The sequence below is a fragment of the Asparagus officinalis genome, chromosome 4 (assembly GCF_001876935.1).
Source record: "Asparagus officinalis chromosome 4, Aspof.V1, whole genome shotgun sequence".
NCBI lineage: Eukaryota > Viridiplantae > Streptophyta > Magnoliopsida > Asparagales > Asparagaceae > Asparagus > Asparagus officinalis.
In genome coordinates, this window is record NC_033797.1 from 138,287,948 (window position 1) to 138,305,263 (window position 17,316).

At 39.1% G+C, this 17,316-nt stretch overlaps 2 protein-coding genes across 2 annotated transcripts; one reads left to right on the forward strand and one right to left on the reverse strand.

Moving 5' to 3' along the window:
• LOC109839517 (lanC-like protein GCR2) lies at nt 1,181-9,134 on the reverse strand. The gene is given in 7 exon segments (XM_020407979.1): nt 1,181-1,713; nt 2,513-2,827; nt 3,140-3,256; nt 7,899-8,010; nt 8,696-8,859; nt 8,953-9,043; nt 9,045-9,134. Coding segments are annotated over 7 exon segments (1,182 nt in total). The 5' UTR covers nt 9,089-9,134; the 3' UTR covers nt 1,181-1,374.
• LOC109839518 (clathrin light chain 2-like) lies at nt 10,629-13,777 on the forward strand. Its single transcript, XM_020407980.1, has 3 exons — nt 10,629-10,723; nt 12,941-13,094; nt 13,195-13,777. Exons 1-3 carry the CDS (start codon nt 10,635-10,637, stop codon nt 13,552-13,554), a joined length of 603 nt encoding a protein of 200 aa, XP_020263569.1. The 5' UTR covers nt 10,629-10,634; the 3' UTR covers nt 13,555-13,777.

The following is a 17,316-nucleotide window of genomic DNA, read 5'->3' on the forward strand; positions in this document are numbered from 1 at the left end:
TTTGTATAGAAATGAGATAAATTTAGGAAAAGTGGGGGTGATTGTCTCAATCTCATTGTCCCAATGAATAACACATTAAAATAAAATCTCAATCTCATGTTGTGCGCGCGGAAGCCACCAAACCTATGTTTTTCGAGAAACCAAACCAAACAAACGCCGAGAGAAGGCCAAACAAACCAAAAATAACGACACAAACACAAACAACCAATTTTAGCGTGGTTGTAGGCTGTCTAAAAATTACTGTAGATAGCTGGTCCCCATCAAACACTGATGATGAAAGTTACAATTTGACGGTTTCCAGAATGCTACAATTTGAAGACTTTCATGTAGATCGATGAATGTTACAATCTGACGATATTCACAACAACCGATGAAAGCTCTGTTCAACAGCCTTCACAATCAACATCGGGAGTGACAATCTGACAACTATCATATTTTCAAGGAGCCAAGACGAAGGTTATAATGTGACGATCTTTGCAACGCTCTAACAAAAGAGACTACAATTGACGGTATCTTCAAATCAAAACACAAATATCTCTCAAACCGTAAGGAATTTGCCAAAAAGGACAGGTGCAAACCGAACCCTGTGTGGTTGGTTTGGTTGGCTCTGTCTCGTCGAGATAGCTGATTTTCATATATAATTCGTCCAATTCCGACTTACGGTTTGAAAGTTATGATCTGTTCTTCGCAGCAAGTTATGTTCTGAAGTGCAAGACTGGACTTCGCCGGAACATTGGACTTAGCCTGAAGCTCGCCAAGCTCGCCTGAGGCTCGTCTCTGCATCCTAGAGTCAAAACGCAGAGTTTGTGGACTCAAAACGCAGAGTTCATGTAAAGCCCAACTTTACGTCTCAGGTCCAAAACATGGAGTTCATACAGAACCTAACTCTGCGTTTCAGAGTCCACAACGCTATGCGAACACAGCGTTTTCGGCCTTAAACATGATCTAACTCTGCGGTGGAACCTGAATCGATTTCATGCGGTGGAACCTGAATCAATTTCGTAGCTCCCTTACTTAAGTTGTTCTCTGTTACTTATACGAGAAACATGGTAAAATTTCCTGGGGCTTTTGTAAAATTTACCCCGAGTAACGATAAGAACACTATTCAAAAGAGAGAATTTTCTTCAAATTAATTCTAACAATTACGCAGCGACCAGGCCCAGCATCGTGGAAGGATACGTAAGTCCCCTGACCCAAGATATCCCTGTATATAATACAACCACATTTATACAACTCAAAACTCCACAAACACAGTTCGGTGTACTCAAACACTCCCACTACATAATACAACCACATTTATACAACACAGACTCAACTAACAGTACAACTCAAACTAAACATGCACGAGTCAAACTAAGTCAAACCATAAGAACTCTAGAGTTCATAGGCTGGAAACCTAGACTCAGAGGGCTGCACCATATCGAAAAAGAGATGAGCCATTCCACCCTGCCCTTCAAAAAGTGACCACGGGCGATCACCGCCGTGCATTTTCCCCTCGGCGATCAACTGATCAGCTTTGTCGAGTAAGAACGAGGCAAATGCTTTAGCTCGATAGAGATACTCTTCTTTGCCCGTTAGTCTGTAGAGCGAGAGGAACACGTAGGCGTTGCCGCTGACACCGTGACAAATCCCGACTCTCTTCAGTAGGCCTCGGTTCCATACCACTTGTGCAGCATCCTCTGCTGCTTGCAAGAAATTTTGATCGTCGAAGATCTAAGGTAGTAAGAAGAGGAGATTTAAGGCAAAAGAATAGATAGTAAAACCTAGGTGCAATTGCCAATACATCTCCCATAATATGACGTCATGCAAACAAAACAAACAAAACAAAAAAACAAAACAAAAAAACAAAAAACGAAAAAAAACCCCCACCCACCCAAGCGGCCAATCATCTTGAGACTTTGTTTTTTTAGTTGAACAAAGGACAACAGTTAATTTATTTTCTTGTGATATTTCAACCTAACTTTGGAAATACAGGTTGTCCAGAATTCAATCAAAAAAATGTTCATCTGGACATCAAGAGGTATAAATGCTAATAAAATAATTTAGGGAGTACTAAGGGGATACACCCTCACACTAAAAAGAGTCCGAACTAAAAAGACAAACACCACAACGTTTAATCCATTTTTTAATTTTCATACCCCCAAAGTATTCTTTTGCCCAAAAACTACCCTAAAGTCTACCTCACTTTTAACCCCTTCTTTTGCCCAAAATGTAACCCCAAGGTTCAAGAAATTTTACCTATGATACCCCAATTTTAACAAAAAATTTAGCCAAAACGTTTGTGTAACCAAGTTAACTTTCATTGAACTTTGGGGTAACAGAGTTTAATTTTGTTGGAACTTTGGAGTATATTATTGGGCAAAAACAAAGTTTTAGGTATCAAAATTAAATATCGTTGTACTATGAGGTATTTTCTGGCAAAAACAAACTTATGGGTGTATCAAAGTTAAAAATAAGGTAAACTTTGGGGTACTAACTGCAAATAACCCGACCATATTATTTGAACTATTACCTTAGCAGCTTTGGTGAGGGTGAGGGCGACGCCAGGTGCACCATGGCACCAGTGAACAAGCCGATCAGACTCCGATCCTTCACTTGACGGGTAATTGCCACTAGGAAACCGGTTGTTGATCATGTATATTAGAGTGCCCTTTACTAACTCTTGCTCTTCTGAATTCAGTTGCATGTCCATGACTACATGCATGATCCCTGCAAGTCCGTGAGCCGCACCCCAGTACATCTTCCCGTGCCATTCGTACATCAAGGGGCAATTTCTTTTGTGGGATAAACTTTTCCCCTTTGTGAAAATTTCTTTTGTTATAGAATTCTGTGAAAATGTGACTAAGGAATCAGATTTTTAACTGTCATTTAGCTTGGAAAAAAGGGTTCGCAGATAGACCCCTTGCACTTTCCCCCTATTGTGGATGGACATCCTGAAGTTCTTTTGTTGCAAATATACCCTCTGAGTGAATTATTCTTTACTCTTTTACCCTAAGAGAGTGTCAAATTTGTTTTCTAACAAACAGACCTCCTAAGGGTAGAGTCAAAAAAACTCACTTGGTGTCTATCTGCAAAAATAGAACTACTGGGGGTTTATCCACAATTAACACCCCCCAAAAAAATTGTAGGACTAACTCACCATTGTGGTGGAAGGGATTGTCCTGTCGCCAATGTGATGGTTTAAGAATGAACATGCCCACAAGTACCCAACTCTTCCATACAAAAGCTCATTTGGAACTTCAGATGGTAACCTAACCTGTATCGAAACCAAAATGGCATCGCAGAGAATAAAATTAGAATGTGTTCCACTTAAGTATGGAATTTTGAGGTCAATGAGGAATAGGTGGTTTCTGAATGAGTAATTCAGTCAAATCTAAGAGAATATTTCCACCTTAAAAACATTTACATTGGAGTCAAAATTTAAAACTCTCCTCAAAATCCAACATCGGCAAGTCCAAAACCACCAAACCAGCTCCATCCAAACAAAAGAAAAACATGTTTTCGTCAAAAGTTGATCTCGTAGTGGAATTCATTATATCTTCGGTCGATTACAACAAATTCAAAAGAGATAGTCTTTTTATAAGACTCCTTTTACACAACAAAAAGAAAATTATAACTTTTTAGAAACAAACGCAGGATCGTTGTTTGGATCGCTGCTTGCGTGGGATCTTTGCCTGTGCCGGGGGTGCGTTAACCCGTGGACCACCGATTCACAGATTCTGATTGAATCGTGAAGGTTTTAGGAATTCTTCCTTCGTTTATCGAAGTAAGAATTTAAAGCGAATATCTTATCGATGTAAGATGTTCACTCTTCTAAAGATCAAGTCAGAGCTTAGATCTCTAGGAATCGCCAAAAGCTTCTTCCAAAAGCTTCTTGAGGATGTTTGTGAAGAAGGAAGACTCTCTCTCTTGCTCTAAATCACCAAAAGCTCAAGCCTCCTCTGCTCTAATCTGCCCTCCTCCTTTATTTCGTGTCTAGGGAGGTATTTATAGGGGTATGAGTGCACAACAGTTGAAATGGAGGTGAAACAACTGACCCGATAAACCCTCTTTGGCCGCGGCAGCCAACACTGTCAGCGGCTGATTGGCTGCGGCAGTGTGGACTGCCGCGAACCAATGAAGGTAGTTTCGCAGGCACGTTCATCATGGCTTGAAAGGCGTTCTCCCACGATCTTTAACGCACCTATTTCGTGTTTACTGTTGCCTTCATTGTTTTGATGATGATTTACAAACAATTTACTACTAATGTTGTTTGTCTAGTGTTTGTGCATTCCTATGTTTTGTAGACAAACAACGTTGTTGGAGAATGGATGGATATAGAGCTTCAATGATATATCCAAAGGAGGTTGGCGGCAATGTCGGTGAAGCCTGCAATTCAAAGTTAAAAGATCAAGTTCAAGCTTCATCCGCATGATATACCAAGTTGAGCTACAATGAAGATCAAGATCAAACTTGGTAAATTTAGTATAGGTTTATATTATGTGTGTTTAATACTTTAAGCTCAATATCATATACACACACATATTGGATTTTTCACAAAATGAGACTATTTTGAGAAAAACTTTGTGATATTGTTTTTTGACCATGTTTACTTTATATTCATGTGTTCATAATATGTTTATGAAGACATTTCCATAAAGTTTCAATAATGCGTTTAAACTTTTTGTCAAAAACCAAAGTTCTTAACAAATCATATTCATGCATATTTTATTACAAAATAATGAGTTTTCACAATTGAGAAATGAAAATTGAAAAATTATTTTCTAACATGTTTGTCTCATGTTTATAAACATTTCGCAAAGTTCATCAAGTTTGAATTGATTTGTTATGTTTAATGAATTTACAAAATCATGTTTTTCGTTTGTGCATGTTCGTGCATGTTTTACAAGAACAGATGAGTTTTCATAAATGGAAAGTGATATTCAAGAAATTCTTTCTTTGACATGTTTATCTACATGTTTAGAAACATCCCTCAAGATTTTACTATTTTTAGAGTTGATTTACTATGGCCAATTGATTTTACAAAATCATGTATGTCAGCAGATTTTCAGAAACTGTATATATGTGTTAAAACATTTATTTATCTCAACTGGGAAATTCTTTTTCAGAAATTATTTCTCTAACATGTCATTCTACATGTGTATAACCTTCCCACAAAATTTCATAATTTTTGGAGCTGATTTACTATTTTTAATTGATTTTACAAAGCCAGATACGTAAATTTCCAGAATGCAGGATTTTGGGGTATTTTGGTCTTTTCAGCCTATAACGGCTAGTAACGGCTAGTTTTTGATATTTTCGGTTTTTGGGGGTTTGTGGATGGTTTAAGAGGCTATAAAAAGCCCTCAACTTTCATTGTTTCTTATGGATGTTTAAGAGAGTTTTAAAAAGAGTTTTACAAGTTTGTTGAAGGGTTTTTAAGTTTGTTTCAAGAGTTTGTTTGTGAAAAAAATTCCACAAGAGCTTGAGGAGATCATCTATTGGAGTTTGAGCAATCAACTATTATCCCTCCATATCTTGTCATCTATTGAGAAGTTTTCTAAACTCTTTTCTAGCTTTATATTTATTTGTTTGATTATCATCTTATTAAAGCTAGTTTTATATTGAGTTTAGATTTGATTAATCTCATTGTTACACACACCCACTTGAGCTTATTGTATTTGCATTCATAACATATTTGGGATTGTGAGAGATAGTAACATTGAGTTGTGCCTAATTGAGTTCTCACATTGTTTAGAGAACAATCATTTGTTGTGTGTCTAATTGTGAAGTTCACTTTGTAATACACTTGTACACCGAGAGGAGTGTGTGGTGAGAGTCGGGGATCGTCCCAAGAGGAGTGGCGTCGGTTGACCAACCTAGGGAGAGGTGGTATCCGAGCACTTGAGGGAGACACGTCTAGGTCCAACACTTGAGAGGGTGTAGAGTGTGATTGCATAGTGTTCGTTGTGTGAGAGTTTTCGGTGAACTTGTAAACCGAGTGTGTAGAAATTCCGGCTTCCAAACCGGATTGTGATAGTGGATTTCTCCCCGGGAGTGGGGAGCGGAGACGTAGGACGGAAGGTCCGAACTCCGTGATCATATTATGTGTTTGCATTGTTTATTTGCACACTATCACATTTGTAGTTTGATTATATCACCCTTGTATTAGTTTATATATCCTTGCATATATATTTCATCATATAGGATATATCTCATTGTTTACATCTTAGCCGCGGCACCATGGGCTGCCGCGCCTTAGCCGCGGCACCATGTCCTACCGCGCCTCAGTCGCGCCGCCGTGTGCTGCCTGTTGGTGTGTACATTGTTCTTCTGTGTTGTCTCGCTTCCTTTGAATGATCCCCTTTGATTAAGAGAATGGCGTTTATCGTCTTCTTCTTGCCTTGGGTGGTATTTGGATGTCTGTAAGCATTTTTTGACGCCTACAAAACACCCATCTCAAAAGCTTCTAATATTCATTTTTAGACTTACAAATTTCAATGGTTTGTAAAATTAGATGTAGGAGGATTAGGAAGGCCATCAGAGCTTTTCTTTAAGGCTTTGTCTAAATGATGCTTTGTCTGAATGAGCTGCATCAGATTAAATCATACTCGCCCAAGTCCATCACCAACCCTACACATTTCAAATTTGAATGTACATTTCTATGCTACATGTAACCGACATTGTCTGCAAGATATGTAACAAGATTATACATAAATTGACACATCCAACACCAAGAAACACATCCAACATTCCGACTGTGCTGAAAAACATATAAAATACAGGTAAAAAAACAACACGGTCAAGAAAACTCAAAGAAACTAGACTTGTTCTCATCGATAGCTTTGAGTTCATAAAGACTGTACTTCAAAAACAAGGGGTAACATTAACTCGAGATGTCACTGTGTGGCCTAAAACGAGTTAAACAAGGTTAGATATTTGCTTCGGGCAATATTCCCCCACTATACAGATACTTTAACTTCTCATATGAGGTTACAAGACGACGAGCAGCCTAGAAAATATGGTGTGCAATTTAGTAGCAATAGGTAGACCCTTAATCCAAACCCTCATTTGATAATAGGTAGACCCTTAATCCAAACCCTCATTTGATTTTTTCCCCCTCAATAAAAATATCTTTACCATGAAGTTTAAAGTTTAAACTGTAACTTTTTGATTCTACCACAATTTGCATTATATGATTCTCATAGAATAATATATATCTTAAATCCTACAATACTAGGTTACTTAGACACGGCGTTTTGGGTGTCGTGTCCGACACGTGTTGGACGTTGGACACGGATTCTCCGTGGTTCAAAGAAAAACCTGATTTCCCGAATCCCTATTACCTATACCCTAAACTAATTTCTTTGTAAATATTGGGTTCAAAACCAATCGGTTTTTGCACCCGAAAACAGAAACCCGTTACTTAATATTTGAAAAACACCCATTGTATTATCCCATGCAATCAAAACTAAACTTCTATTGTTATACCTTATTCTTCATTTGATTCAATATTTGATCTAATGTAAATTACACACACAAAGATATGTAGTCGTTTCCCGTATCCTACATTTTTGAAATTTTTCGTGTCCCATAAATGTCCATGTTCATGCTATCTAGCCACCAGACCATCCATTTCATCATGGGTAGTCTAATAACAAACCACCACATTTGTGTAAATGGTTTCCATATCAATCACATTTCAGATCATAACATTCATGGAGTTTTCTACTATTCGAGTTCTATTATCGACTTCCCCCATAATTCCTACACTGACTCCTATTATGGATCATACATGTAGGCAATAGCCACATATGCATTTTCCATGTCAACTTCAAATATTTTGGGGCTCTATAATGCAGGAACTCCCAAAATGTATACATGAGAGAAAAATCACACATATACAATAACAAATATACCTCTTTAAATGAGCTCACATAGTAGTTGAGCATCTCCTTATCACCCATGTACTTTGCAACCACCGCACCAAGAGCGCATACACCAGCTCGTCCGCATATGAAAGTCACCTGCCTACAAACCAAAATTGCCCAATTAAACCATTGAACAAAACTGCCCAATTAAACCATTGAACATTAGGTCCATAGCTGGTCAATTTACATTGTAAAGCTAAGCGTAACAAAATTGCCTTAGAATCACCAATTATCATACAAACTGTTTACTTTAGAATAATAATCATAGTCATAAGAATCTATACTCGTATCCTATTAAAAGTAATCTATGGAAACATCAGGCTCATTATTGTAAGCCAAGGTTTTAAATATCGGATATTGGGAAAATATCATATGACCAAAATCAATATTGAATTGCGGATATCGAGGAAATATCAATGATATATGGAACATACTTAATGAAATCTAAGCATAAAAAATGTAAATAATATACATTTAGGATCATTAAAATTTTGGTGAAGCTTAGGGAAAAAAACATTAAAGAAATTTTGCAGAACTATATATTTTCGAGACAAGCCGTATAAAAGGACATATCAGCCAACATATGTATCAACCATATCGAAGATATATTGCCCAAAAATTTGCCAAAAATCGGTAAAGAATATGGAGACCATACCATTTTGTAGCAATCATTATAAAAGGGTATATCGGCCGATATATCAGCCACGGTAATATTTAAAGCAATTGTAAGCACACCAAACAAAACAATGGAATCAAAGTAATTAAATAAGAGCGCAGGGGTTTACGAGGATCCACGGGAAGAAGCTTCGCAGGAGCCAACGATCTCTGCACAAAGGCTGAGATCTGCAGCGTCCTTAGTGACAAGGTAAGACTTTAGGAGCAGAAACGCCGTGCCGAGCGAACCCGTGTAAAGGGTCCAGTCCTTGGACCTCCGCGTTTCCTTCACCGCCTACAAAAGTGAGCGAAAGCCAGGTGAAGGTTTTACGCGTGCAAGGTGTTTGAGGAAATGCTTCAACGAAAAAAAAGAAAACTGAGAAGTTACCTTTCGCTTGAGGTTGAGGGCGGCTTGCAGGAATCTCTCCGCTGCTTTTGGGTAGGGGAGGCGGAGGAGGCCGGAGAGGGAGGAGGAGGCGCTCCGGCGACTCCGGCATCTCGTTGGGGAAGTAGCGGTCGGCCATTTCCGCTACCGCTGATTCTCTCCGAGAAGGGAATTTTTTTTTTAGATTTTTCTAGACTGGGAATAAAGCGGTTCGGTTTGTCTAGTTTTGTTACACCTGGAGCATTTGCTGATAGCTCCCTCATATTGTTGATATTGCAACTAGGACCACACAGTTCTGGTGAATTGTTTCATATGTATATGGACATTGTTGTTAGGTCCCCAGATTCGTATTGAATTACCGCAAATCATGGTCTCCAATTAAGGTGTACTACTTAGGAAGCTAACAGAAATGTTAAGCCACTAACTTCAAAACACTAAAAAGATGTAGGGGACCATTATTATTATTATTATTATTTTTATTTTTTGTGGGGTGGGGGTGGGGGTGTACAGTCTTAGTCTATTTTTGTGGAAATTTCAGTAAGGCCCCTTGAAAATTGGGGATACCAAGAAAGTCATTTTAGACTTCATCCCCGGATCTTAAAGTCATATCAACTAGTAGGGGCTGTTTGGTTGTATGTTTTTATCATGTAAAAGGATGGAAAGTATAAAAAAGTGGGTCCCAATGTCAGCTTTCATCACTTTTAATTGTTTGTTTGTAGTTGTGAAAATAGTGTAAAGTGATTTCATATGCTGATGTGGCTTGTAAAGTAATTTCATAAAAAAAGACATGATTTTAGGAGAAAACTGACATTGAAATCAGGAAAAAATAATAAAAAATAATTCCAACCAATATGATCATTTGTGTAGGGACCACTTTCCAAACAATCAATTAAAGTTACATTTGCAAACCAAACAAGCAATTTATGATTCCAATGGAATAAAAAACAAACAAAGAAAAGTATAAAAGTGAAATTGATGAGGTGGACAACAACTTTCCAAGTTGTGTCATAAATACACAACTTTACCAATAACAACCAAACAGCCCCTTAGAGTTCCTCGAATAAGAAAAAAAAAAGAAGTTTTAAATTAAGGACCTGTTTGGATTCGTAGGGGGTGAAGGGAAGTTAAGGGAAACTGAGTGAAGGGAAGAGAATTCCCTTCCCCTTGGTTACACCCCAATTTGGGGGGTAACAATTTTTATACTATTAGGGGGTGAACCAAGGTGAATGGAGGTGAATTAACTTCACCTCCTAAGTGTTCCCAAACAAGATGAATGGAGGTGAATGGTTCCCCTAACTTCCCTTCACCCTCATTCCCCTCAATCCAAACAACCCCTAAAAGAAAAAGGAAAGGAAAGAGCGAAGGGCAATTCAGTCAATCCCGAAAAAGAAGTGCCCGATAAATCGCTGGCGACTCATCGTTTACTCCTCCGTCGTTACGTCCTTAACTAAAAAAAAATCTCTGGGGTCTCGAAACCCTAGATCTCAGCATCCATGTCTTCCTCCTTCTCGACCCTTCAGCAACGACGGCGACGGCTACGGGGCCGTCGAGGGACGGGCTACGACACTTCAACGCCGGCGCGGGCTGGCGGCGGCGACAGCATCCTCCGTCGCCGGAGGACCTACGGCTTCTCGATTCCGGAGTCCAACGGGACTTACGCGAGGGCCCGATGTTTTGGATCCGCGATGCCGGCGATGCCGACGGCGGCCGCGTCCTCCCGCCGCCTGACTGACATGGAGCGCGAGGAGGGCTTCTTTCTCCGGGAGTGGCGCCGGTGAGTGTAGATCTGATGTCCTTGGGGGTCGATTGTCGTAGATCTGCGCCTAATTTGTATGCGATTTTGTGGTCATAAAGATTTGAACGAACTGTGATTGTGGTTTGCTGTTCTTGATCCTAGATCCCATCTTTGCTCCTCGTCTTTATAGTCCGTTTGAAGGCCCAAACTAAAAATAGATATGATTAGCAGGCTTGAGATCCATATGACTCAAATTGACAATCCATAACTATTACATCAAAGTTCTGAAGTCATCGTGAGCGTTGAGGGTATTAATTTTTATATTCTAAAATCCCCCCTCTGCAGGTTGAGCGCCCTTTCTATGAGCTGAAACCTGGACTCATGCAGGGGTATAAATTTTAATAAAATCCACATTAAATTCGTGACTAGTGGGGTTCAAACCTAGGTTGGTTGCTCTGACACCATGTTGAACTCCCAAACCATTACACCACAACTCCGAAGTTATGGTGAGGGTTGAGGGTTATAGTTTATATTCTAACATATCCATCAACCAGATCTTACTTGCTATTTCCAATATGTGTTCTGATTGCCCATATCAAACCTACTTGAAATCAAACGGATTTCCAAAAGGTCTGCACCTTAACGGAGATGGTGTCCCTGTGCTGTGTAAAGGAATTGTGCGCATCAAAAACTCGATAGTGTTTATGTACCAAAGCAACCAAATGTTATAAAAGATTAAAAGGTGATGCCAATCTTCATGCTGATAAAGTCTTGAAGCAACACTAGCATCCTCGGAGGGGTGTTTAAGCTTTGGCTACTGTGCCACCTTGGTCGCAGATTCACACAAGAGGAACAGATTTGACTCGTGGGATTGGAACCCACATGTTGTTTTTGGTTCTAGATTCTTATAGAATAGATCTGTGAGCTATTGGTGTTGTAATTGCTTGGTTGTTATTTAGGAGTTATTAGTTTTTATAGGGAAGGTAGAGATTGATTATGTTTTGTTGAGTTAGCTTGCTTTGGTCTGGCAGATCGGATTGCAACATTTGCTTTTGATCTTAATGGTATGGACCTTCTTCTTGCCATATTTCTCATAGTCAATCTAAGCAGACTTCGCCAAACTAGAGATAGATTTGGCCAGTAGGCTCAAAACCCATATGATTCCTATAGCCAATCCTACTAACCATCAGCGCAACTTTGGACTTCTCCAATATGTGTTCTTATTTTCCATAACAAACCCACTTGAAACTAAGTGGATGTCCAAAGTTATAACATATCGGCAGCAAAGCAAATAAATTTGATAATACCGGTGTCCATCTTCATGCCAATAAAGTATTGAATCAAACCTAGGATCCTTGGAGGATTGAATCTTCAGCTCTTATAGTACTTTTCAGTTGCGCAGCCACACAAGGGAGGGAGATGGATTGGACTCGTGCATCTGAAACCGCATGACATGGAAAGGGCAATCTTTTCTAGAAACTCGGGTCCAAACTGTGTTACTGTGCCCTTCTTTGTTTCAAATAATAGGACTAAATCCATAACCTTGTTCATTTTCTTTAGTAAACTGCCTAAAATCAATGGATGCATGAAACCTGACAACAGTATCTCAAGATGTAATAAACTTATTTCGAGTAGAGTTTCCTGTAATTCATCTGCTAATTTTCTTTTTACGATTATGTGCTTAAGAATTCAAATTCTTTTAATTTTTTGGTTTTACTTCAAATTTTGATGTCGTCAATGAAAATGTATAAAAATCAATAATCAAGTTTTTACAAGTTTTTTCTGCCCATGCATCAATAAGGTGCAAAATGAACAATCTCATTGGTTAGGTTAACAATGTGTACTGTTATGGAGATAAGAAACTTGCATTTTGTAGTTTTTTAAGTTTCAGTTTGACTACATTATGTTGGCGTGTTGTTTGAAAGTAAGATAGAGAGCAGATGAAATCTTCCATTAAGAGCTTATATATTCAGATCCTTTTCTGTTGTATGCTTGCTTTGGTCTCCGCCTTTCCTAACCCACTGTAAATTTGTGTAGCGTGATCATATGACATCAGATAATCAGATTCTAGAAACTATATATATGCTACTTCACTGCTAGGATATGCATAAGATTTATCGATTTGAGTACATTGTTTTGGCATGTCCTTAGTAGAAAAGAGAGCTGATGAAGTCTTCCATTAAATATGTTAGATCCTTATCTGTTGTATATGTAATGTGGTCTCTTATTCATGAACCAACTGTTGTCCATCCATAGCCAAAATGCCATTCTACTTGAGGAGAAAGAAAGGAAGGAAAAGGAGCTGAGGAACGAAATCATCATTGAAGCAGAGGAGTATAAGCGTGCTTTCCATGAGAAGAGGAAATTGAATTGCGAGAAAAACAAGGTCAACAACAGAGAAAAAGAAAAGGTGACGTGGCTATGTACAACTTCCTTGTATGAGAACTTTCTTTCTTCATGTCATCTAGTATTCTTCCAAGTAAAACTTCTCTCGTGTTTGTTCGTTGCAGCTATTCCTTACCAGTCAGGAGAAATTCCACGCCGAGGCAGATAAACAATACTGGAAAACCATCGCGGAGCTCATCCCTAACGAGGTGCCAAGCATAGAGAAAAGGAGAGGGAAGAAAGACCAAGATAAAAAGCCATCAGTTGTAGTAATCCAAGGGCCAAAGCCCGGCAAGCCCACTGACCTCTCAAGGATGAGGCAGATATTGGTGAAGCTCAAGCATAATCCTCCGCCCCACATGAAACCCCCACCACCTCCTGCTAAGGATGCTCCGGCTAAAGATGCCCCTGCAAAAGATGCTGCTGCAGCTGCTGCGGGTAAAAAACCGGTGCAGGCTCCTAAAGAAGTACCTGTGAGTGCTTAGAGAAGGAGGCCATCGCCATCCAGTTGGCTAAGTTAATACTGCATTCGGTTGCTTATCCTTGTATATGTAATTAGAACTTGTGACTGTTTGTTATTCGGGTTAGTGTTTTGTATTATGGATCAGCCTGGTATCTCATTGTGAAGAGCTTGTAGTAAAACTTGTTTTCGTGTTCGTACATTTTGGGCCTGCTTTATGTTAAGTTTTGGTTTCATTATTTTGATCCTGATCGGACTTCAGCATCCTGATATTTGAGTTTCGTTATGTGAGATTTGGTATAATTTAGTGTTCGTTGTGTCTGATTTTGGTATTTGTCTGGTCAAACTACCCTCTGTGGCAAAGCCATTTGAAGCTCTCTTTTTTTTTTAAATGCTTAATGCATTACTTAATGATCTACACGTAATTAAATTGTTCGTTGATTTATGATGTCACAGCTCGATATAGTTCTACCTGCTTAGGATATGCATGAACTGTGGAGTACAAAGAACCGAACCCTAGAAACTCCTTTCTTAGAGCGTGCTATTTGTCTCGCGCGGGGTCCGTGGACCCACGTATGATCTGGGTCCCACCGACCCCCTCCTCTCTTACGTGATGCATCACGCGCGAGACAAACAGCGTTTTTTGCCTTTCTTATTACAAAAACGCTGCTTTTGTCTCGCCGCGTGATGCTCCGCCGCGAGACAAATAGCAACAGCTCTTCTCTATTACAAAAGGAAGGATCCGGATCCTCTCCTAATAAAAATTTCCTAATATTTCCTAATGAGTTAATCTTAGCCGTCCGTTTTACATCTACGGTCAAGATTCCTTCCTTCACCAATTTTTCTCTGCTTCTTCTCCCATTCACTCACAGATCTCTCTCTTTCTCAACTCCCTCCTCTCTCCCCTCACTCCTCCAGCCCCAAGCTCCGACCACCGCGCGTCGCCTCCATCAGATCCGCCACACAACCGCTTACTCCTCTCCCCTTCAACCCGCTCCTCGCCACCGCCTCTCTCTCCTCGTCATCTCGCCGTCGCCTCTTCTCTCTCCTTCACATCTCTGACAAAACTCCCCCCGCCGGCCCTCCCCTCCCCCTCCGTAACCCACGCCAGTGCGATGTCTCCACCCGCGACGCCCTCTCCAAGCTCCCCCCCCCCCTCGACAACACCCACCTCTTCTCACGTCTCCCTGGCCCACCGCGGCTCCGAGTCCGGCAACATCCCCGCCAACTCCTCCATGTCGATTTCCTTGAGAAGAGTTGGCGATTACCGGGGATTGATAATCTATCCTATCAGCTGTATGTCTGCTTAGATGTCTGAAGAAACCACTCCATTTATCAAAAGTAGTTGTCTCATTGTAGATTATTTCTTGTAAATTTTCCTACTGGTATACCTCCTACTTTGAATTTCATGGGGGTTTTTCAGTCTTAATGGATCAAAGTCGGGTATGGAGGAGGTCAAGGCCCCGCGGGGTCGTCTCAGCTGGCGGCTGTTGCAGTAGACTCTTCTGTTGCTGAATCCTAAATTGCCTCTATCTACAATTTCTTGTCTGCGAAAATTTTCTTCTTGTGATAACGTTACTATTGGCATCTCTTCTGGAATTACTTGCTGCTTGGATATGGTAAATAATTATTAATCCGTGTAAATCTTTGCTACTGGACAGATTCTGTTTGAGTCAATTGTAATTGCGAAATTCAATTTACTTCTCCATATTTGGTGTTTGCTTATGCTTTAGGAAGCAAAGAAACTGAACATCTGGTTATGCAGTTTGGCTCGCTGTTTGACGCGCAAACCCAGCGCGCGTGAGAGAGGTGATCTAGGTGGGATCCACCTCTCACGCGCGCTGGGTTTGCACGTCAAACCTCGCGAAGCCAAATACATTTCCTAAGACTTGTATCACCACGTCGCAACTAAATTATGTATGAAATTATTCTCAAACAAACGGAGAAACCCTGAAAGTCTTGGGCACAAAGTGGAGGAAATTATCACATCAATTTGAACACAACTACATCTCATCAAGCCATGTTTAGAATAAATGATATCAAGTGAACCTGTAATTTGAATGCCAGCCAATCAATCATCAAACCTATTCAACAATTGAATACAAACAAGATATTTATTAAAATCCAAGTGAACCTGTTAATGATACCAAGTTGGGGTATGTATAGACTATTCGCCATACAAATAATTCAATACAACCAAATTAGTCAAGAAGTCCATACATCATCAAAAGTTCACTTACATCAACAAGTCCATACAACCAAATAGTCCAAGAAACACCCAAAATTAGTCCATACATTATCCAACACCTCGTTGCTCTTGAGCTCGTCATTGCAACAATAAAACCACATGACTTACCAACAATTTAAAACCGAACAACATCAATAAGTTCATACACCATCAAAGTTCACTTACTATCAACAAGTCCATTACAACCCAAATTAGTCAAGAAACACCTAAATTAGCCACACATTATCCGACAACTCGTTGTTCTTGAGCTCACAAATACTTTGTAATCTATCTCACAAACTATCTCATTTGCTTCTTCTATAAATGAAAACAAAAAGAAACTAATTAGTGATATTTCAAGAGAAACAAAACAATAAACAATATTTGCTTCTCCATATGCTAACAAATTTTTGTAGACTGTAATTTTTTCTAACTATTTCTATCCGTTTACCCATCATATAGATTGAACTAGTACAAAACTAGATTTCTTTCGCCGGCTATTACATAAGTCTGAAGGACTTCTGATTTCCCATTTTTTTAAAATTTATTTTCCAAACAAAATTTAATTTTTTGCTTCTCCAAGCCCAATATGATTAAAAGACATGCAAAATTGAAGAAATAACTTTTCATATTTTAAAAAATAAAATAAAAGTTAGGGAATTAATTCCTGCACGAACTTTTCATCCTGCAATATGAGAAAGTGAGAACCTTCATTAACAAATCTGAATCGAACCAAATTTCATAAACAACAAAAGAAATTCTTGACAACAAGGAAGAAGGGTCAGATTTTTCATTACCTCGCTCTATTTTAGAGAAGTATCTGCATCAACACTATGGACATGGTCGATATAGCCTTTTCCCTCACATATTTGATGAGCCACCCCATCTTTGTCAAAAACAACTACTAGGATAAATTCAGCACTCAAGGTTAAAGATCTAAACTTCAAACCAATAAACTAATAAGCAGATAGTAATCCCTACTGACCGAGAGAGCAGCTTTAGGGTCAGATGGCATTGCTATAGTATACTTGCACTTCTTGACTACAGCTGCATGAGTTTCTCCAACCGAAGCACCTTGTTCGACAAGCTCATCACACTGTCAACATAAGTATGAAAAATTGTAAAACCAAATTTAAGTTCTTGAATACGTTAAGCTAAAATATCTACACATCGAAAAAGAAGGGAAAAGAAAATGAAACATAATACAGACGAGATGAATCACTACAATAGAACCAGAACAACTACTAGTTGTATAATTTGGATGAACAAATCAATGAATACACTTCACAGTAAATAACTTTAAATGGTCAAGCTTGTCTATTCACATATAAAAACATGTTTTGTTTCTTAATCCTATATCTTAATCAAGTATCTAATTTTTACCATATAGTTCTGTTGGGAAGAAAAACAGAAGGCAATCCAAATTGCTACTTGAAAATTAATGTGCAATTTGAATTCGTATGTCTCCAGCCGAAGATACTAAATGAGAAATTAAGTAATCAATATCACACCTGTATAGAGATTAATAAGGTGTGAAGTTTTGAGGATCAATCTTCATAT

What these genes read in the sequence shown, in the direction of transcription:
- LOC109839518 (XM_020407980.1), top strand. Translation starts at nt 10,635, where the DNA reads ATGCCGGCGATGCCGACGGCGGCCGCGTCCTCCCGCCGCCTGACTGAC. An exon ending in TTTCTCCGGGAGTGGCGCCG is followed by an intron (nt 10,724 to 12,940) that starts GTGAGTGTAGAT and finishes GTCCATCCATAG; the next exon opens with CCAAAATGCCATTCTACTTG. An exon ending in ACAACAGAGAAAAAGAAAAG is followed by an intron (nt 13,095 to 13,194) that starts GTGACGTGGCTA and finishes TGTTCGTTGCAG; the next exon opens with CTATTCCTTACCAGTCAGGA.